This window comes from Pelodiscus sinensis, chromosome 3, assembly GCF_052426305.1.
Source record: "Pelodiscus sinensis isolate ZL-2025 chromosome 3, ASM5242630v1, whole genome shotgun sequence".
NCBI classification, from domain to species: domain Eukaryota; kingdom Metazoa; phylum Chordata; order Testudines; family Trionychidae; genus Pelodiscus; species Pelodiscus sinensis.
The window spans coordinates 133156292-133179291 of record NC_143054.1 but is presented as its reverse complement, the minus strand read 5'-3'; the positions used below and the strand labels follow the sequence as shown (position 1 = coordinate 133179291).

General features: G+C 41.1%; 1 protein-coding gene across 3 annotated transcripts in view; it reads left to right on the top strand.

Annotated features, from left to right (window-relative positions):
- PLD5 (phospholipase D family member 5) overlaps positions 1–23000 on the top strand; it is a 241316-nt gene that overhangs the window by 168833 nt on the left and 49483 nt on the right. For all 3 annotated transcript variants that reach the window (XM_006135188.5, XM_014579599.4, XM_014579602.4), the window contains one exon: positions 6373–6500. In XM_006135188.5, the coding sequence (XP_006135250.1) occupies positions 6373–6500 (128 nt within the window). The remainder of the gene's footprint in view (positions 1–6372; positions 6501–23000) is intronic.

The window sequence follows — 23000 nt, the reverse complement described above, 5'->3', positions numbered from 1 at the left end:
ATCTAAAAGGGTGTCACATGGAGGAGGGGGGGGGGGAATTGTTCTCCTTGGCCTCTGATGGTAGAACAAGAAGTAATGGGCTTAAACTGCAGCAAGGGAGGTTGAGGTTGGACATTAGGAAAAACTTCCTAACGGTCAGGGTGGTTAAACACGGCAATAAATTGCCTAGGGAGGTGGTGGAATCTCCATCTCTGGAGATATTTAAGAGCAGGTTAGATGGGAAGATCTAGACCATGCTTGGTCCAGCCATGAGGGCAGGGGACTGGACTTGATCTCTTGAGGTCCCTTCCAGTTGTAATTCTACCATCTGAGGAAGGCCCTCTTGGGCAATTGCTGTCAAGAAGCTATCAGCTTGTTAGATCTCTATAAAGAAAGCATCGTGCCTGATCCTTTTTTTCTCTCATCTATGCCTGAGCTTTGACAGAGAAAGTCTAACCTACAAGATGGAGGTCTCCATCTTGGAGTTCTCTGGAAGGATTTTAACAAACTCTGCCCTGGAGTGCCTAGTGGACTATAAGCTTTTAAATTGCTTCCATAGCTCACTACTTCTGCTATGAATCTAGACTAAGCTTTTATACACATTGGTATATATTTCTTTTACCTATATATAATTTGTTTTTTTCTTGTATTACTAAATCTTAGATTTAGTTAATAAGGATTCCTGTAAGGATTTATTTGGGTGAAATCTGAAATAGTCATTGATCTGGTGGGCAATTTATCTAGTCTTTTGGGATTGGTAAAACTTTAAGTATGCTAAATATGGTTTCCAGTAATCTCTCATGATATTAGTTTGTTGTCTGAATGGGAGCCAAAGGCTGGAATGCTTAATGAGGACTCTGTTTTGGCTTCTTGGTACCCAGTATGATATTACAGAGGCTGTTTGGCTACTTGCTTATTATTCAAATTATAGAAAAAAGCAACCAGTTTGGGGGATTGTCTTCCCTATTCCTTGCAGTTTGCCCTGAATAAGCATTCTCAGTGTTGCCCCTCAAGACACTATGGTTGCACTCACCTAAAGCAAGGCAACAGCATTGCTGCAAAAATGGAGAAACAAATTCAGCTGTGGAATGAGCCAATGCAACGTTCATTTGAATCAATACGGTTTACCTTTGCTTATGCCAGGGCTGAGTTTCACTTTTAGCTGGTATCAGAAAGCATCTGAAGCTGAGTTTAAAGACTTATCCTCAAAGCAGCTATAATAACAGCAGCCTTGGAAGAAACTCTTTCTGGACCTTCCTTGCAAACAAGACATAGACATAGGTGCTGGAACTCTGGTTGCTGCGGGGTGCTTGTGCACCTCCTGGCTTGAAGTGGTTTCCATCATATACAGGGTTTACAGTTTGATTCAATGGCTCTCAGTACCCCCACTATTGCTCCAGCACCTCTGGACATGGAAGACTGCGCTATATCTACTACCAGGAAGATGTGGCTCAAAGAAGTTGTGATATCACTGAGTGGTATTCTCATGAACATGGTGGGATTCTAGAACTCCTCTGAGTCTTGCAGTAAGAGCCTCTCTGGTCTGCTCGACTGAGCTGTGATGCAGAGCTTTCATTTGCTCAATTGACCCAGATCAGGATGAATGGTTGGAATTCCATCGTGAACTTATGGTTTATAGCTAACTTAAACAATTTAGCTGGCAGCTGGCCTAGATAAAGTGATGAAATAGCAACAGATATTGTGGAAATATTCTCCCTCACAGCATCAGGTCTGGCAAAAGTTACCACAGAACTTTTGTGTGTGTGTGTGTGTGTGTGTGTGTGTGTGTGTGTGTGTGTGTGTGTGTGTGTTTGAGTCTGGATTAGTGTCCATCATCACCTGCTGAGGCCACTATGAACTGACCCATTGCTCCCCTCTCTCACATGACAGCAAAAAAGGGCAAAATTTGAGTGGCAACCATAGTATGTGCCACCCCTTCTAACAAACCCAGAGCTGAGAGGCTTGAGTCCAGGTCCAGTGTTGCCATGAGGCAGAGAAATCCAGGGTCTCCAGAGATGGAGCGTAATTCCCCTGTGTGCACTGCCGGGCTACCAGCCTGTACCATTTCCCCCCTTTACATGGTCTAAAACCTCTCCCTCTTGAGGGAAGGGTGTAGGCTGTATACAGATCATTGAGATTCTGTGTGTGGCCTGTGCAACCAGTCCTTTGCTCCCTTCCTCTGTGCCTTTTGTGCACTGGGGGCCCAGCACTTATATATTCCCTTCCCCTCCCCTCCGCCCCCCTGGAAACTTCCGGAGCCCTTTGAATCACCTGATTTGCACCCTATCCCCACTACTCCCCCTCCCCAGAGCTTAAATTCTGTGAATAATCTGATTCATGGTGTTCAAGATATGGGAGGGAGGAGGAGGAGCAGGGATGGGGCATGCTTGGGAGAGGATGTAGAAAAGAGCCTGGATGGTGGTTTGAGGGAATGGGTGGTGTGAGGGCAGGAGGGGTAGGGCGGGTCAAAAATCCCCAGTAAAAATGAGAAGTGGCACACATTTAAAACAAGGACATGTGAGAGGTACACGATGATTGCACACAACATGAGAGCTGTGTGCATCCTCTGCTTCTTTATGTTACTTTTGCTGGCAATTTAATTTGCCCCTAATAATGGAACACTTTGTGTTGAAAAGACATGATAAAGATGGAAAATCAAGAGCAGTGTATTTAATTGTATTCTTGGGGTCATGCTTAGTGCACTTGCCAAATTTCAATTAGGGATGAAAAATACCATTTTATTAGTTAATTGGTTAAACATTATGTTTAACTGGTTAGCCAATTGAATGGGGATGGATGAAGGAACTGGAGCTGAGCTGGAGGGCTCCCTGCCTGCTTGCAGTGGGCCCCACTGGGCTGGAGCAGCCCCATACCCATGGCAGGTGAGGGGGTGGCTGCTCCAGCCCCTGCTAGTTGACTGTAACCTGTAAGCCTCACCTAGCAAGGTTAAACGGTTAATCATTCACATTCCTAATTTCAAACTTGTGACCAACTGATGTGACCCATCTGTTAGCTTTGGTTTGTCCATCTCTGCGCTAGGCACGTGTGCTGCTTTGTAAGTAGTTGTAACTCTAGATTGAAAGGGATACTGTATGTTCAGTGAACCAAGGCTTTTATGATTGAGGCTTAGTAGAATCTAGTATTCTCTGTGGGCAATCAAACTTACAAATTCTGATTTCTGGTTGAACTTTGTAGACCCACTGATTTTGATAATTGAGACTGAGGTGCAATCCTGAAATTTATTATGGATCCCCATATCGATCAGTCCAATTTAATTTCCTCAGAGGAAGCAGACCATGCTAGAAATGATGGATTTTCATGAAGAGCTGATCAGCCTACTTTGAGAGAACATCTCAAGGGCTTGTAGAGAGCAGGCAATTATCAATACTGATGAATGTTTCTTTTCATCAAAAATTAAAGTCTCATTAGTAGTCCGTGTAGCAACTGATGATAAATGCTCTCAAGAGATTACTTTTTTTTTAATGTACTTGGAGATACTGTCTGCTCTGATTATAAGTTGGCTGTTTTCAGCTGAAAGACTCATTGGCAAAATGTGGGTTACAATTTTTTAATAGGATGTTTTATTACAGCCCATCTTATATCACTGATGAGTCAGTGGCTGCAATTAAAAATGATATTTTAAAGAGATGGGCCTATGCCATCTAATCTTCTTCCAAAATGCAAAGGGATTCAAATCCAGGTGTTTGGCTCAGACCATTACAGATTTCTAATATTTTCTGGGGTTTAATTTCCTATTGTAAACTTGGCATGGAAAGTTTCTGCTCAAGATAGAATATTTTTTCAAGTTTGAAAGAAAAAATCAATTGTGAATAAGTAGGTAGCTGCTCCAGACCAGTGTTTCCTCCTCCAGCTCAAACAACACTTCATTTATAACCTCCGTGGTGTGGGTGTTAAGCTGTTTATACTGCCGCTTAATGCAGGGAATTGGATAGATGTGAAGAAAATCTGATTCACTGTAAACTTCTTATGTTAAAATTGATTAGATGAAAACTCCATTTATAATGAAGAATTCCCTACATTTTAGCATTTTTGCAGTAGTGTGTTTCTTGTTAGCTAGCTGATTGTAAATCTCTATTCCAGATATAAGACAGTGGTTTTGTTTGGTTTGGTTTTGACAGAAACAATTAAACATCTGCCCTATTGCTTGCTGTTTGGTCTCTGGTTTATACACAGAATTAATTCTACTTTTTAACACACATACTGAAAGTCAGCAGCATGTTGCAGCTCTCATTCCAATATATAAAGTGCTCACAAAATAACTGATTCCAAGCATAGACGAGGATGAAAGGTAACTTACCTGGAAGTTTTGCAGATGACGTCCAAGGTTATAGAAAGTGCACTTCTGGTTAGAGGGCCAATTCCTGTAAATTGCCCAGTGTGGCTTGCTCTTGTGACTTCATCATGAGTTTTGTCATATTTTGTGTTTTTCTTGATCCTTCAGCTCCTTTGGCCATTTAATTAGACAAAAAATTCAACTCTTGTTTTAAAAAGTAAGTTTCTAACCCCAATGCACAGAAGTTTAGAAATATGACACAAGTTCACTTGAAAGGTCAGAAACCAGAAGTTAAGTGAATGAATCCAATATTTATTAATTTAAAAATAACTCATGATTTGAAAGGAGTGACCAGATGCCCTAGTATTAGGGGTTTTGTCTTAAAGGACCTTATTATACCACCATCACAATGGTCCCAATGTTTTATACTTGCTCTCTAGTCATTCTCTTTGAAAATAATCTTTGGGAGGCCTGACACATGATTTTTGATTGTCTGGGGGTTAGTAATACTTGAAAATCCAAGAACATGGCCCAGGACAGGAATTCTCTACTAGGACTTAGGGTGAAGGTAAGGAAACCTGCACTTCTTCCACTGCAGATCTCTGTGGCTACTACTGTATGAGGAATGGCCAATGAACCTAAATCTAAATTTAATGTCTAATTAAATGAATCCTTCACATCTATACAGGGATCCCGCCTTTCATTCTACATGTACACACACAGCTCCTTTAGTGTCCAGCTCTTTCAGTGTCCAGTGGCCTTCCATGTGTTTGGGAGTGTATATATGTATGCTGAAGTTAGGAATAGGATTGTCCTTCCCCCAACAGAACATAAGACTATAAACCCAAGAGTCTTCTTCAGTTTCCTGAATTTTGCGTGATGTTTAGCTGGCAGTTTGTCAAAAGTATATAGATCCTTTTGTTTTGTTCAGATTTTAGTTATAAGTTTTTAAGTTGCTTTTTTAAAAGTGTTGCTTGAGGGCTTTTTAGCTTTTGTTTTTTAGAAATGCATTTTTCATCCATGGTGACAAGTTTTTTCCACTAACACTTTGTATTTTACAAAGCTCCACATACTTCTAAGCAGGTACATAAACAAAATAATAACTGGGGGGGGGGGAGGGGAAGGGGTTGAGGTAGGGGATACAATATAAAGTGGGTTTTGTTGGATGCTTAAAAATGTTAATATTAACCTGTATTACATGAAACATTAAAACCCAAACTGTTTTTGCAAGAGCAGTATTGGAAAAAACAATATAATATAAAGAAGCCCAGTAATTAGTCTCCATCCCCCAACCTCCAACACAATCTTTAAGAGTGAATGAATGCCTGTGTGCCGCACATAGTGGGTGCTAGCAATTGTTGGAAATTTATGGATCTATAACAGGAGACAATAAGTAAACAATAATAATGGGAGTCAGAGATGTAAACACATAATTAATCAGTTAACTAGTTAAATACTAGGTTAATCTAACATTTAACACAGTCAGGCTGGAACAGTCTCCCTCCTGGGATCCTGCTTAGTTAGTTATAACTAAGCAGGATCCCAGGAGGGAGACTGTTCCAGCCTGACTGTAGCAGCTCCCAGCCCACTGGGCTCCCACTCCGTCATACTGGGGCTAGGACTGGCTGCCAGCTCCTGGCTCACATGCTGGGGTTGGAGATGCCTCCAGCTCCCTGCCCCTGTGCTTGGTTTAGGGCTGGCTGCCGGCCCCTAATCCCGGTTGGCAGCTACACGGGGCTGGTTGCCCGGGCTAGAGCAGCTCATCCTTACTGGGTTATACTTACCGCGTAATGGTTAACCAGTTACCCGTTCACATTCCTAGTTGAGGTGTCACTTGCTTTTGTTTGTTGGGAACATTTGGTAAGTTGAACCTATGCTTATTGACAGGTACAGGTGCAGGTCTAAAATAGTAGGTTAGTCATATTGTTTATAACAACATTTGCAGATTGTTTTTAAATCTATGATATGTCTCACTGAGATCAGCTAATATTTGGTTACTTGGAATGCTTAACTGTTGCATTTTCCTCTTTGTTGCTTGTTGCCGGTGCCTTCCATTCTTTTGGACAATGATTAATTCTTGTATCTTATTCAACTCCTAGGTGCAGAAGTGCTGTATATGAATATGACTGCTTATAATGAAGGTCGCCTTCAGTCATCATTCTGGATTGTTGATAAACAGCATGTGTACATTGGAAGTGCCAGCTTAGACTGGAGGTCATTGGGACAGGTAACTACTGATAAATGAAAAATCATTTTTTTAATGTAAATCTAAATCAAAGAAAAACAGAGTAGAGAAATGTAACTTGCTGAAGGCCTTGCTGTAATTTTAAATATATAACCTTCTTTGCCATAAGAAGAAATATTATGGCTATTTTATCTATATGGAGGAGAGTCTTTATTGCTGTAAATCATACTTCTTTGCATGGTAAAACCTAACATTAAATGTCACTTAAAGGCAACAGTTCATTCTAGAAGAGGAGGAATCAAATCAGATGTAAATTAAAATCTTGGAGTTACAATTATATTGAGCCGGCAGTACTTACTCAGATAAAACTACTGATTTCAGTGCTGAATTAGACTCAGGAAAGAGTGCAAATACAGGCCTATTCATAAAAAATAGGAAGATCACCCATTAGGATCTCCTTTTAGGGCTGATCCATAACCGATGTGCCTCTGTAACATCTGGAGTATGACCAGTTTTGTTCGTGTCTCCATTCTTCCAATTAGCTAGTGTAGAACTGAAACTGAGAACTTCTTAGATGCTGAAAATTCAGTGTAGTGGGCCAAAGCTGAAAGAATTCAGTATGTGGAGTTGCTGAAGATTTCAGTGGAAGTTACATGCATAGAGGACTTGTAGCATGAGACCCAGAGTTGTGTTTGTTAGAGTTGAACAATACAAAGCTTATACAAAAGCAGCTCTACTCCAGCACATCAGTGTTGTGAATTCCCTAAATTTGAGAGACTCTTTTTCAAAATTATTTTGAAGGAGCAACATTTTAGTTGCATAGCCAATGTGTTTTCTTGAAGTTATCTGTAGTAAACTATTTTTACAGTCCAGCTGTTCATCTTTTTTTCAGCAATTGTCTGCTAAAATCATAAAAAAGATAGTTAATGGGAGTTTTGCTTGCAAATTCCTGTGTGTTGAGAATAGCAAAAATGCCAATATTGATTGTGTACATTTGCCTTCAATTGGTGGAACCCGAATTGATCAGCTGTGTCATTAGTTTTGTTCTAGTTCAAGTGTTTGCTCATGTCTGTTCCATATTATGTGTGGGTGCTTGCCCTAGGCAACAGTCCCAGACGTTTTTCCCTCAACAGTATCCTTAGGGGACCAACTCTGGTGCCTTCTGGAGTGACGCCCATATGTCATGTTATAAGGCAGTATTTCTTAAACTGTGTTCCGTGGCATACTGGTGTGCCGTGGAGAACAACAGAATTCAAAATGGCCACCCTTAAAGGGTCAGGTGATCTTCCCCTTGACTTTTTTTTTTTTTTTTTTAAGAAAAAACAAGTTTAAGAAATACTGGTATAAGGGGTGAAGCCAGCTTCCCACACCCTCAGTTCCTTCCTGCTGCCAGTGATGGTCCTGGAATGTCTGCTGCTTCAGCTAAGTCCTCTGTGGAGACTGCTAAGGGGAAAATATATTTGTTCTTCATTCTCGTGAACTTTACAGAACCTATAATTTAGTTATTTCTAGTTAGTAGTTGAATTAGTTATCCTTAGTATAGTTTTAAAGTCTTCATTAGTCCCCTAATGAGGCTCCGCCTTGGGGATGGCGGCATGCCTTGGTCCCCAAGCTTTAAGCTCTGTAATCATTGTCAATGACCCTTGCCCATCAGTGATCCCCATAATAACTGTCTTAGGTGCTTGGGTGAAGGGCACATATCGATCACCTCTTTCATAAGGACCTGTTACAAGCTAGTGGAGGGTCCTGCTGCTGCTGTTTGTCAGAGCCTACTCGGCTAGAGCTCAGGTGCTCTTTGCTGCCTTCCTGGTACACCTCCCTATCCAGGACATCTGTAGAGCCACGACATGGTCTTCTGTTCGCATCACTCAATAGGTCAGAGACAATGCTGCCTTCATCAGAGCTGTCTTGCAATCTACACATCCATGAACTCCTACCCACCTCTGTTGGTATTGCTTGGGGCTCCCCCTAATATGAAATGGACATAAGCAAGCATTTAAAAAAGAAAATACACTGACTCTTGTCTGTAACTGGGGCTCTTCAAGATGTGTTGCTCATGTTGATTCCATGACCTGCCGTACTATCAGAGTTTCCAGCAAGAAAGAATTAAGAGTGGAGGGAGCGGCTGGTGCCCCTTAAAACACTGCTCCAGAACCGGTCCCCTATGCACACTGCTAAGGGAAAAACTTCCAGCACTCGTATGTGGCAACCACACCCAGCTAATATGGAACAGACATGAGCAACACATCTTGAAGAACAGAAATTGTGGAAACAGGGATCTGTCTTTCTTTGAAAGCTAATAGAGATTTTCCTTTAGCTCGAGAAAAAGGGGATTGTTCTTTTGGAGCTATGCAGTCTGAGTTTATTCCCACTGTCATCCTGGAGCCACAGATAACCATGATGCACAGCATGGTCTAAACCACAAAGTCCTAGATGGCCATAGATGAGTTACAATGAAATAACTTGCTTTCTAAATATATGAGAGCTTTGGAAATATGTTACTAATTATGGGCATAATGTGGGACAATATTTGTATGTAAGATTGACTAAACAGTTCATGCTGAAATTTTCCAGGCTTGTTTTGATCTAAGGGGCTGAATGTTTGAACAAAAATAGCTCAGCCACTTGAGTCACAAGAGAGTGAAGTTTAAATATACTTTTGACATTATAAAAAAGTTTGTAACCCCCCCTTTTTTTTAACAATTATAGTGCATCACATGTTTGTGATAGAAACCTTGCCAGAGACTTAATTTCTAAATTGCAGATCTGTCTTTTGGTGACCCAGTAAAAATTCCGGCCTTGGGGCAGTTTTAAATTATGCCAGTTGGGAACAGCTCCTATGGGCTATCATACTTCTTGAGATTACTGAAGTGTGTCATGTGTTGGCCAGGCTACCAGCATGCCTAAATACAAATGGGAGCCTAGACAAAGGGATAGCCTATGAGATGTGGAATGTGAAAAAGAAGCTGTGTCTGGGTCAAGAATCAGGCCCTCTATCCTTTTGGATCACACCTGTTGTGTATTCTAAAAAACACAAAGTAAGAATTTAGGAGCAAACAAAGACCATCATCTTTTCTGGAATCTTCTTTGGAATCAAAAAGGATTAGTTTTTTGACTAATGTTGATGGGAGAGATTATGTGAATTGCGTAAGAAAGGGTAACTTTGTTGAGCTGTTCTAAATGAGGTAAGGAAGCTGAATATTTTCTGAATTGTTCATCTTTATCATTTCTGCACTGTAGCATGGTATAAAGTAATAGGACAAGTTATTACTCTGTCGCAAGGAAAATCATTCAGCTCTGTTCACAGCTCATCTATTATCCTGTAAAATTGTTACATAGTAAATTACATTATTTTACTGATGAAGGACCATCCAAATATGAACCTTATGAATAACAGTCACAACAATGATTGTCGAAAAGGAGCAAAACTATTTCTCTGCATGTTTCCCTTAAGGAGAAGGCTTTGGAGATTTATGGAGGAGCCAGAGGCCTTTATAGGGTATCTGGCATCCTACATGGATCCCAGGGCAGTTGCCGGTCAGGGAGTCAATCCCCTTCCCCTGCATCTTATCTCATGGATACGTAGATGAGATAATGCTTATGTTACTTATGTTAACTAGTATTACCTCCTGCATTAAGTTTAACTGGGAAATCTGCTCATGGTAGAAAGGAGAGGACTGCCGAAAGCAGCTGCTTTCTCCCCCCCCCCCCCCATATTGGGATATTCTCACAGACCTGCAGGTTGAGACCTGACTATGCAGAGTGGATGAGATCGGAATTGTACAGTTAAAAAATCCAAGCATAATTTTGTGCAGCATCTATATGGTTACTGCAGGTATTTAGGCTGTCTAATTTAATTAGCCTCTTTCACTCCTTCCAACAAATCAAAGGGCCAAGTGAAAGGTGTCTGTGGTTCTTGGGCATGAGGTACATATGATCCATAAAGCAGAGCAATTGCCTCCATGCCCAAATAAAAGATTCAGCCTGGGTCAGGAGCTTCCTTGGTAGGTGATGTTTTTCCATCCAACTGAATGTCTCCTGTACAAGATAAATTATTTGTGTGTATGAAAATCTCATTGTCAAATAAAAACTAACGAGCAACAAAATCATAAGGCTCAAATTGCCCTTGATTAACACATCTTGCCATTCCATTCCGTGTATGTGATGATTGTACAGAGCTTCTGCACATTGAAATTTTTACCTATCCCAGGCACATATGCTGCAGAATGCATAGATGGAGCAGCTGATTTTACTGATCTGGCAGTGTAGTTACAGATACTGTAGAACTACACTGTGCTTTCACAGAGAGAATATGCAGGTTACTTCATGTGCATTTTAGGGGCTGTCAGGCTTGCTCTCCTTACCTCTGCCTAATGGACACTACAGATTAAATTACAAATTGTGCTCATAGCTACATAAAGTATAAAATTGGATCATCGCAATAGAACACAGTAGCATTACTTTACATTAACAGCAATGCAAATGAGAATGAACTTTGGTCCTCAGACATTGGTTTACATTGTAAATGTTATTTGCAGTGTTGTTGTAGCTTTGTTGGTGTCAAGATACTAGAGAGAATATCCAGAATATAAAATTGGAAAGTGTGTCTCTGTCACCAACAGAAGTTCATCCCACTTTGTGTCTCTAATCTGCTACAGATTTGGTAGTAAATTTCTGATTTAACTGCTTTGGGAAAGAGTCAGAGTTATATCTGTTAGTGACTTAAAAATGAATTCTCCTGCACTCTTAGGACAAGAAATTGGTTCGGAGGACAAATCTTCACTGAAAAACTGTCATGTGTTTCTAATGACGCAGCAATTAATGATAAACATTAGCTTTCATAACAATCTAGAAGGTGGTAGATCTGAGACCTATAGTCTTCTGCTTACAGACATGGATTTTCCTTGCAAGATGTGGATTGCAGAATATGGATTTTTTTTAATTTAATTGAGGGTAGGCCCAAGAGGATTTAATTCTTATTCCACCTCAATACTGTGCACAGTACAAATCAATAAGACTGAAATATGGTCACGAATACAAGAATTGTTGTGACTATTTAGAGTATTTAATGTAGTTATTCCATTAAAATGTTATTTACTATGGTTATATCTTCATATGTTTTATTTCTATTTCTAAGTTAAAAGAACTCTTTTGAAGTCTTGTGCCTGCCTTCCCAAGTTGGAATAATTATTTCTCTGCCTACCCTACTTAATTACTGTAGTATCTGAGCACCCCATCAATATTTGTTAATTTATCCTCACATCACTCTTGTGAGGGGTGAGAGTGTTGTTTACTCCTATTTTATAGGTGTGGAATTGAAACTCAGAAAAAATTATGTTGTTTATGAATTCTACAATAATAACAAAGGACAGCTGTCTACAGGGATAGGCACCCGGACACAAATGGCAAATATATATATTTTTTTAGAGAAGCACCAAACTAACACTACCCTCCACAGCAGCCTGAGCAAATAAATGCATCTTGTTTATTCAGTTACTACCCAGAGGCCACAAGAACATCCTTTCATTTCCTAGTCTCCTGCTGTTGAGCAGAAATCTGCCTTCTATTATCATCAGGGCCATAATTTGAAAATGTTCTTGTCTGAATCACAGGTTCAGCTTCATTTTTTAACCCTTATCCTAAAACTAAATTATACTTTCTCTAAAACTCATGACAATGGTAAATTTGCCTGATAAACTGAAATTGGGGAAGGGCACATATATTAAAGTTGCCTGGACCTCCCATTATATGGCTTAGTTTTCAGTTGCTCATAACTTTACAATGCTTGTACTTCATTGGTTGAAATTTTCCCTGTCAGGTACCTGCCTTAGACCAAATAGATTTTTTTAAATATAGAAAAAAATGATTCAGCCATTTCTGAGAATGAAGATATGAGTAAATAAATTGTTTTTCCTATGTTAAAAAAATCTGATGACCTTTTCTTTGAACTTATCCAGTACTGTCTTCCTTTGGTCACGTACTTGCAACTTTGTATCAGGGATATATCTTCTATATAACCTGATTCTAAATATGGCCAGGTTATAACCATCTGAAAAATTGGAAGAAAGAGGACAGTAATTGATGGGGAAGGAGATTAGGACTGGCGTGAGAAGCCTGCAGAGTAGAGACTGTGAATGACTAGATGAGGATAATAGAACTGTGATGAGGAAGGAACCTGTGGTGGGAAAGAGACTGGATTAGGACAGAAACAATTTGGAGGGCAGACTATGATGTTTGGGGAGAATGACCACCAGAGCACACACCACTCCAGAGCCTGGAATAAAACCCAGGATTCCCTAGTTGCAGCATTTCTCTATTGTCAGCAAATATCTGTGAAATCCCCTGGCAAGGTGTCCCATCTCTTTCTAGTCCCTCTCCACATAGAGGATGACTGCCTACTGCTGCTGTCAGCTACTCTACTAGTTCCAGGGTCAGAAGTCTATGTGATGGATTTAAAGATTCCAATCCTCCCGATGAGTAGTGTAAGGGTCAGTATAGTGCCGCATGATGAAATTTGTGTGGGTGGGGGTCCGTTTGTTTTTTTAGAAACAGGATGTTACATACACAGTACGTTAAAAGAACATAATTTAAGGCCAAAATTATGGTCCTTGTGCTTATGTATTATGATATACTATAGCAGTGATCACCAACCAGTAGATCAGGATCTACTGGTAGATCTTGGAGCCTTTGACAGGTGATCCTGACAGGCTTGGCTGGGAGGCTGTCAAGTGCCAGCACTTCATCTGCCCCTCCCCCACTGCCCTGCTGCTCCTGCCCTCTGCCTTGGAGCTGCCCCCCCCCCCCCCCCCTTGCTTGCTATTCAGGAAAAAGAGGAAGGGAGTGCTGATCTCAGGATCCTCCTTCCTACCCTCCGCCATCTCCACAGAGCAGGGGGAGCAAGGATGGAGAGAGTTTACTGGCTGCTTTTGGGAGTGGTGCAAGGCCAGGATAGAAGTGAGCCTGCCATAGCCCCCTACACTACCACCCAGAAGCCACCTGTGGTAAGCGGTGCCCAGCTGGAGCCTGATAAAAGTGAGTGAGAATGGAGGAGGGAAGGAGGATGGAATGAGCAGGGGCGGGACCTCGGAGAAGGGTCAGGAAAGAAGCAGGGCAAGGGTGTTTGGGTTTGAGGTACATCTAGCTTGCACTTAATTTGAAAAAGTGATCTCATGCTTAAAAAGGTTGGAGACCACTGCACTACAGGTTGTAACCCCCTAAACTGGGACTCTCTGGTCCAACAAAAAGTGCCTGGATCAGAGAGCCTCAGGGCAGGAGGGTCCAGTGGCAAGGCCAGGAGCTTGGTGGCAGGGGGAGTCCGGCTGTGCATCCAAGAATCTGGCAGCAGATATGGTCTGGTGGAGTGTGTGAGAGACTTGCAGGAGGGGCGTCCATTGTTCGACAAGCCTGGCCAAAGCCCAACAGAACAAGATGCAGAACAAGTTCTCTTATCTACTTCAAGGCCTCCGTGTACTCCCTGAACAATACATGAGGCTGTCTTTGTAAATCCAGGTCAATCACCAGTTCTCATGACATCACACCATTCTTTTCTCCAACTCTATGTATATTTCTTGTTACCCTTTGCATGTAGTCCTGTGACAATTTTCAGGTCATTTGAGATCATTTATATACAATTTTATTTTATTTTTTATTTTATAAGTAACTATTAAATTCATTGCTCAAATAGAGACACATTATATCTGTTGCATTATACTAATTTTGCCTTTCTGTCAGAATAAACAATTGGTGTTTGCCACAATGTGAACTTCTTAAACAAATCCATTCTGCGTATTGCTAAAGAGTCTGTTCTTATCTAGCAATAGATATTTTCTCTAATTTGCTCCATTACTTTTATAGGGAGTAAGTTCAGATTTACTGGGTAGTAATTGTCAGGATCATTTTTCTTTCCTGATTTGAAAACTGCTAGTATGTTAGCTCCCCCCCCTTTTCCTGCTCTCGACATTTCAAAGATGATTGCCAGTATTATGATAAATTGATTTGCTAAATCTCTTAATACCTAAAGATGTTTCTCTTAATTTCTTCAGATGTTTACATGGTTTCTGTAAAGGGAAATCCTGTCTTACTAATCTATTAGAGTTCTTTGAAGGGGTTAACAAACATGCAGATAAGGGGGATCCAGTAGATATAGTATACTTAGATTTTCAGAAAGCCTTTGACAAGGTTCCTCACCAAAGGCTCTTGTGTAAATTACATGGCCATGGGATAAGAGGGAAGGTCCTTTCTTGGATTGAGAACTGGTTAAAAGACAGGAAACAAAGGGTAGGAATAAATGGTAAATTTTCAGATTGGAGAGGGGTAACTAGTGGTGTCCCCCAAGGGTCAGTCCTGGGACCAATCCTTTTCAACTTATTCATAAATGATCTGGAGAAAGGGGTAAACAGTGAGGTGGTAAAGTTTGCGGATGATACCAAACTGTTTAGGATAGTCAAGACAGTAGCAGACTGTGAGGGACTCCGAGAAGATCTCACCAAACTGAGTGATTGGGCAACAAAATGGCAAATGAAATTTAATGTGGATAAGTGTAAAGTACTGCACATCGGGAAAAATAACCCCAACTGTACGTACAGTATGATGGGGGCAAATTTGGCTACGACAAATCAGGAAAGAGATCTTGGAGTTATCGTGGACAGTTCTCTGAAAACTTCCACACAGTGTGCAGCGGCAGTCAAAAAGGCAAATAGGATGCTAGGAATTATTAGGAAAGAGATAGAAAATAAGACACAGAATATTTTACTGCCCCTGTATAAAACTATGGTACGCCCACATCTTTAATACTGTGTACAGATGTGGTCTCCTCATCTCAAAAAAAATATTTTGGCCTTAGAAAGGGTTCAGAAAAGGGCAACTAAAATGATTAGTGGTTTGGAATGAGTCCCATATGAGGAGAGGCTAAAGCGACTGGGGCTTTTCAGTTTAGAGAAGAGGAGACTGAGGGGGGATATGATAGAGGTATATAAAATCATGAGTGGTGTGGAGAGGGCAGATAAAGAAAAGTTATTTATTAGTTCCCTAAATAGAAGAATAGAGGAAACCAAATGAAATTAATGGGTAGCAGATTTAAAACTAATAAAAGAAAGTTCTTCTTTACACAGCGTGTAGTCAACCTGTGGAACTCCTTGCCAGAGGAGGCTGTGAAGGCTAGGACTATAACAGAGTTTAAAGAGAAGCTAGATAATTTCATGGAGGTTAGGTCCATAAAAGGCTATTAGCCAAGGGATAAAATGGTGTCCTTGGCCTCTGTTTGTCAGAGGCTAGAGAGAGATGGCAGAGGACAAATCGCTTGATAGTGTCTTCGGTCCACCCTCTCTGGGGCACCTGGTGCTGGCCACTGTTGGCAGACAGGATACTGGGCTAGATGGACCTTTGGTCTGACCCAGTATGGCCGTTCTCATGTTCTTATGTTCTTATGTTTGTCATCTGGATGCAGTGGTGTGCATATTATTGCAAAACATCATAGTATTTCTGTACCTCACTTTTCTCTATATATTTTTTGGTGTCAAACATTTTAAAAAAACAAGTATGCAATTATAACCATGTGAGAATCATCAATTATTTCATCTCCCCCCTCTTTGTTGAATTAGGGTCTGAAATAAAACAATTAAAGGCATGCTTAACTTTAAACTTCTTGAGAGCCTTGCTGAAGCAGGGCCTTTGTAATGATCTTCTATTATTACTTTTTCTCAAGTATTTCTTTTCATCTGCTATTTTTGTAAAGTCCCTTCTTATTCCTGTTACCCGCTTTGGGTGGAAAGAACCCGTTCTGCAGTTCTTTGTGCCATTATCTATTCTTTTAAAAACCTTAATTGACCATGAATTCTTGTTTGGTTGCCTCCCCCATTTTTCTATTTCCAGTTAAGTGTTCTTTCTTTTGACTTCACTGCTTTAAGCAATTCCTTCTATTATTTTTGAGAGGAATTGTAGCCTCTTACACTCTAATTATGGTGTCTTTCAGAGTTTTCTGGGCCTTTTCACATTAGTAGATCGTAATACTACTTTCTATTGCACATTTCTTTTTTTGGTTTCATAGGATCATTGTACATCCAGCTTTTGTAGCAGTTTAATTATATTGGTTTAGGAATTGGTAGAGCTAAATCTTTGTTACCCAGCTTGGTAAATTCATGTTTCTAAGCTGATATTGTTACAATGGAGAAAACATCCATGTAGATAAAGCACCTAAAAATTTGCTTTCTTGATAGCTAATGCTCTCCATTCTCTGAACCTTGTTTTTATACTGAATTGAAGTCGCTCTTGACCACCGGTATCAATTTGATCTCAATTAAGATGGTTTCTCTTCTGGTTGTCTTGAATTGTTTCTAAATAATAAAATCATAGGACTGGAAGGAACCTCAAGAACAGTGTTTCCTGTAAGCTGAGCATTTGGGTAGCCACCCAGGAGAAATTCAAATGCCACCCAGCTGATGAGCAGTGTGGCCACAGTGCCCACAGCTGGCAGCATTTGTTTCTACTGATGCTGCACATCCTCACATGCCTTTGTGCACATAACATTTAGTCTGCACATTGGTGGAAATTAGGAGGAACATTGCTTGAGAAGCCATCTAGTCCATTCCCCTGCACTCATGACAGGACTAAATATTATCTAGATCATCTCTGACAGGTATTTGTCTAACCTCCTCTTTAAAATCTCAAAAGATGGAGATTCCACAACCCCTAGGCAATTTATTCCCGTATTTAACTATCCTGACAATTAGGAAGTTTTTCCTAATGTCCTACCTAAATGGCCCTTGCTGCCATGTAAACCCATTACTTCTTGCCCTATCCTCAGAGATTAGCATGAACAATTTTTCTCCCTCCTCCTTGTAACAATCTTTTATGTACTTGAAAACTATTATCATGTTCCCTCTCAATATTCTCTTCTCCACCCTAAACAACCCCATTTTTTTTCAATCTTTCCGTATAGGTCATATTTTCCAAACCTTTCATCGTTTTTGTTGCTCTTCTCTAGATTTTTTCCTGAAACGAGGAGCCCAGAACTAGACAAAACTGAGGTCTAATCAGTGCAGCGTAGGATGGAAGAATAACTTTTCAGGTCTTGCTTACAATGCTCCTGCTAATACAGCCCAGAATGTATGTTTTGCAATGGTGTTATACTGATGACTCCTATTTAGCCTGTGGTCCACTATAACGCTTAAGCCCCCTTCTACAGAATGCTGTTAGTGTGGTTTGACATGAGTTGTTCTTGACAAATCCATGCTGTTTATTATTTATCACTTTATTATTTTCTAGGTATTGCAAATTGCTAAATAATTTGCTGGTTTATCTTTCTGACTACTGACAAGTATGTAGTTGCCCTTTTGAAGAACACTTTGTCTCTATCGGTGTGACGTTGCACCAGGAGAGTTGGGGAGGCATGATCTTAAAATGGTACCCTCTTGTGAGACCTCACATGCACAGTGCATGCAAGATCATACCAGTGGGGATGGGGTCACATTAGCAGGAGCAGATGTATGCCATTCCCAGTAGCACCAAGTCATTTACTCCTAAAAATATTCTTGTAAAAAATGCCTTCTTAATATGACATTTAATATTAACCTTCTACTTATTTGCATAATTAAAATTATGCTCACCCATAGTGTAATATAAATAGTGCATTTGTGTGCAGTATTGAAAATATATTGTGATGATCATATTTCTTTCCAATTTTCTAATAACTTTGTTATGATGAAGCTAGAATGGTATTGATAGTTGAGACAGGATCTGTTCATTTTCTGTTACTGACAGTTGCATCTGATCTTTACAGAACAGAACGGAATGAAAGAACACTGTAATCAGTCTCTCAGTTTTCTGAGACTTCTCATATCTAAATGAGTCTTTTGAAGATATGAAATGGCGCATCTGGCCCTTTTATGATAAGACTTCTCTCTGGCATTTAGTGGAATTAAATTCTTTCTCTTTCCATCAAGCAAAAGTTAGATTGAGAGTATTCATTCTCTCACATTTCTTCTGGGTGTAATGTTGTTCTAGAATGAGTGACAATTATGTCCCCGATGTTCTGTTTAAACAGTTGCAAATCTTTGCCATGTCCTAATAATTATACCCTTAATTCTTTTCCTATCCCAGAGCAGCCTTGTAATTTAGAACTCTTGGTAAAGTGAAGATGAATGCAGCATTCAAGTGTCCTGCATAGCTGGAAAAAATAGTGCTGACCTTGACTCTGCTGCTAGGTTCAGCAAGAACAAGAGAGGTCAATATTATCATTCAGATGCAATGCGCTACCACGGGCAATGGGTGCTCTTAATAGTAATTCCCATAGCCCATGTTATGTTTATATATCTATATTAGAACAACATTGCTTTTATATTGCAGCAATATTCCACATCTAAAAAGTCCAAAAAACCCCACAGTTATCTGCTTAACTCCTTTAAAAAGTTACTCATGTCAGTTATTCCATTGGTTTCACACACTTAGGGTATGTCTACACTACAGCGCTAATTCGAACTAACTTAGTTAATTCGAACTAAGATAATTTGAATTAGCGCAGCTAGACCTAAAAACTAGTTTGAAGTAGCGTTTTGCTAATTTGAACTAGCATGTCCACACTGAGTGGACCCTGAACAGAGGTTAAGGATGGCCAGAAGCAGTGCCGGCAGGTCATCACAGTAGGACTTAGAGTGTGGAGCTGCTGTCTCAGGCTAGCCGAGGGCTGTGCTTAAAGGGACCCGACCCCCACCCCGGACAGACAGTTCTCAGGGGTGCCCCACCTGCAAAGCAGTCCTGGCTTGGAGTGCCCTGAGTGCCCACACTCGGAACATCACAGCACTCGGCCATCAGCCCGGCTGCACTTGCCGCAGGCTGCCATCTGGGGGGAGGGGACAATCGGGGGGCTGCAGGAGAACTTCCACCCTGAGCAGCCCGCAGAGCCAGCCCAGTCCTCCCCATCGGGGGCTCATACCCCATTCCTCCCTCACCTCCTTCCACTTACCCCTCCCTTGCCCCCCTTCCTGATGTACAAAATAAAGGACACGTGTGTTCAAAAATTGAATCTCTCTTTATTGAACAAAACTGGGGGAGACTGGGAAAAGGAGGTGGGAGAGGGGAAGAGAGAGGCTGGGAGAGGGGAGGGCAACTAAAATGATCAGGGGTTTGGAACAGGTCCCATATGAAGAGAGGCTAAAGAGACTGGGACTTTTCAGCTTAGAGAAGAGGAGACAGAGGGGGGATATGATAGAGGTCTCTAAAAGTATGAGTGGTGTGGAGAGGGTGCATAAAGAAAAGTTCTCCATTAGTTCCCATAATAGAAGGACTAGAGGACACCAAAGGAAAGGAATGGGTAGCAGGCTTCAAACTAGTAACAGAAAGTTAATCTTCACAAAGCAAATAGTCAACCTGTGGAATTCCTTGCTTCAGGAGGCTGTGAAGGCTAGAACTAGAACAGAGTTTAAAGAGAAATTAGATCAATTCATGGAGGTTGGGTCCATGGAGTGGTATTAGCCAGGGAGTAGGAGTGGTGTCCCTGCCCAAGGTTTGTGGAAGGCTGGAGAGGGATGGCATGAGACAAATGCCTTGGTAACTGTCTTCGGTCCATCCCCTCCAGGATCCCTAGGGTTGGCCGCTGTCAGCAGACAGGCTACTGGGCTAGATGGACCTTTGGTCTGACCCAGGATGGCCATTGTAAGCTCAGGGCTCAGGGTCGGTGGTCTCAGTGGACCCCCTTGATTTTCATGCACACCTGCTCCTGGGTGGCCAGGCTGGCAGCTATCCTGCCCAAGCCGGCCACTTTCCTGTGCCTAGTGCGGAGATCGTGGACAAGGTCCACGATGTCCGCACTAGCCCAGGCGGGTGCCCGCCTCTTGCGGTCCCGGGGAAGCTCCCGGGAGCCGCCAGCCTGGTCCCGGGAAGAGGGGGAGGGCTGGGGGGCATCGGGTGGCTGGCTCGAGCTGTGCCAGGTGTAGGGTCTGCTTGCTGGGTGCTGGCAGGCTTGCACCTGGCACGGGCACCGTAGCCAGCCCGTGCCCCTTTAAGGGCTCTGGGGCCGGGAGGGGGGCATATGAGTTTTCCTGGTGGTGCCCAGAGTGGCCACTAGGGAAAGTTGGGGAGGGCTAGCCTCCCACTAGTTCGAATTAAGGGGCTACACAGCCCTTAATTCGAACTAGTAAGTTCGAACTAGGCTTAGTCCTCGTGGAATGAGGTTTGCCTAGTTCAACTAAGCGCTCCGCTAGTTCGAATTAAGTTCGAACTAGCGGAGCGCTAGTGTAGCGCCTATCAAAGTTAATTGGAACTAATGTCCGTTAGTTTGAATTAACTTTGTAGTGTAGACATACCCTTAGAGATTATTCCCGTGAGCAAGAGTTTAGAGAATCAGGCTGTTACTTTTGGGAGCATTCCTAAATGATTAGCAATATTTTTAAAAACCAAATAGCTCAGTGGATATTACACAGATGTAATGTCAGTCTTCCTTTAATTTGTTTCTTTTATAATCATAGAATACACTAGGATTATCAAAAGTATGCTGTGGTACTCTTAGCATAAGAGTTTGCATAGTTGGTCGGACTAAGCCAGTATCCTGTCTTGCAACAATCAGTGGCTGTTGCCGGATGATTCAGAAGGAATGAAATGAACAGAACAATTATTGTGTGAGCTATCTCCTGTCATCCAGTCTCAGCTTCTGGCAGTCAGAGGTTTAGGGACATCCAGAGCATGGAGTTGTATCCCTGACTATTTTGGCTAATAGCCATTGATGAACTTATTCTCTGTGAATTTCTCTAACTCTTTATTAAATTCAGTTACACTTTTGGCCTTTATAGCATCCTCTGGCAATTAGTTCCAATTATATTTTATAGTGACTATGTACTGAGGTAATTTAGCTATCTAGCAATCTTTTCAACATTTCATCTTTGTCTGCAACTCTGATATTGTAGTAGAACAAGCATAGCTGAAACAGAGGTCTTATGAGAAATAAGCTTTTTCCTCTGTTCTTAAGATTTGGAGTATACCTGTAGAATGCTAAACTGAATGAAACATTTCCCAAGTATCTTAAAATTACATATTGTGACACAGCTCCTACTTAAACTCACAGGTCCTGCTCTTCCAGGCAAATTTTCTTGCCTCAGAGGCTCACAGCAGCCTTCAATATTAGGCATCTATTTGAGCCCCCAACCCCTGCTACAAGACAGCTTCAAGACTCCTAGGCTACTTCTCCACACTTTCCCCAGCACCTTCCTTTTCTCCGGTTCATCTTTCTAGTGTCCATTTGCTGTCTGTTTTTCTCTGTCTCCTAGCAGTGCTTTCCTCTGTCCTCTCAGCTACACAGGCCCACCACCAACTGCAGGGAAGCTCCTTTTATAGCCAGTCTCAACTGGTTTCCCTAATTAACCCCAGGCGTTGAACAGCTCCTGATTGCCTCTGCTGGTTCTAGACCATCCCCTCCTTATTTCATCATCTAGTATTATTCTTGGAGCTAAGAGCACCGTCTATATTTAAGATTGTCTGACAATTCTCATTATAAAATTCATTTGTTTAAAGTGTATCAAACTTCAACCATTTGAGCAGAAGTTTTCCAACTCAAATTTTAGTTTTAGTTTGTACTTATTCTGATATTAAGGTAGGAGATATTCTCCATTTTAGCCTATCAATATCTGAGATAAAAAATTAAATTGGTTCCTTCCAATTGTTTGTATTTAATGTTGAATTCATGTAAAAGCTATAAAATGTGTTTTGGCCACTTTTCATTAACTTGCCGAATCTCTGGCATCTTTAGCCTGCAGTATGTCCCTTTTTTGGCCTATACAATACTATAACTAGGCAGAGCATTCTTTTAATATGTAAAAAAAACATATGTTATGTCTCAGGAACACTGTGAAGTACCCAGCTAATGACAGTATAGAAGAAAATTTAGTTATTTTCCTATTTTCTATGATTCATCAACATTAGGGAAGTACCACTTGGCTATTCATCCATAATCAATTATGTAAAAGAAAATGCCACCATGTTGTGTGGCAGTAGTGTTGTTAATAATGCATCATACTAGCCAATCACATGCTGTTACATCTCCAGTTTATAGGCACAAAGAAAACAGCCCTTCCTCCTTGACAAAGAATGGGTACATAAAATATTTTCTTTATTCTGATGTGGTTTTTATGTTGTACAGCTGGGACAGTTTGGACTGCAGGCATTATTTATGCCAAGGGGAAAAAATAAAAGCATTTAAGTGCTCATGCTGTGAGTTCCAACTGAATAAGGAAGATGTGAGGTGTTCTGACAGGCCAGTGAAATAGAATTACACTTTATACAGTGAAATAGAGGAACAAAGCATGTATCTGGGTGGAATGGGGTAGGGAGGAGGAGAGGGTGTGAGATTCCAGGTTTTTAAGGAAGCTGATAGGATTTTGAAGCTACATTTATTCTTCTAGGAATCTGCTGATGTAGCAAACTGTTTAATGCCCTGTGAGTGACAATGAAATTTGAAAGATGAAGATACTCACAAGCAATGAAATGGATGCCAGTATAATGTTTGACTCTTCAGAACAGTGTCGTCTTTGACATATGTAACAAAAACCAAATTTGAAA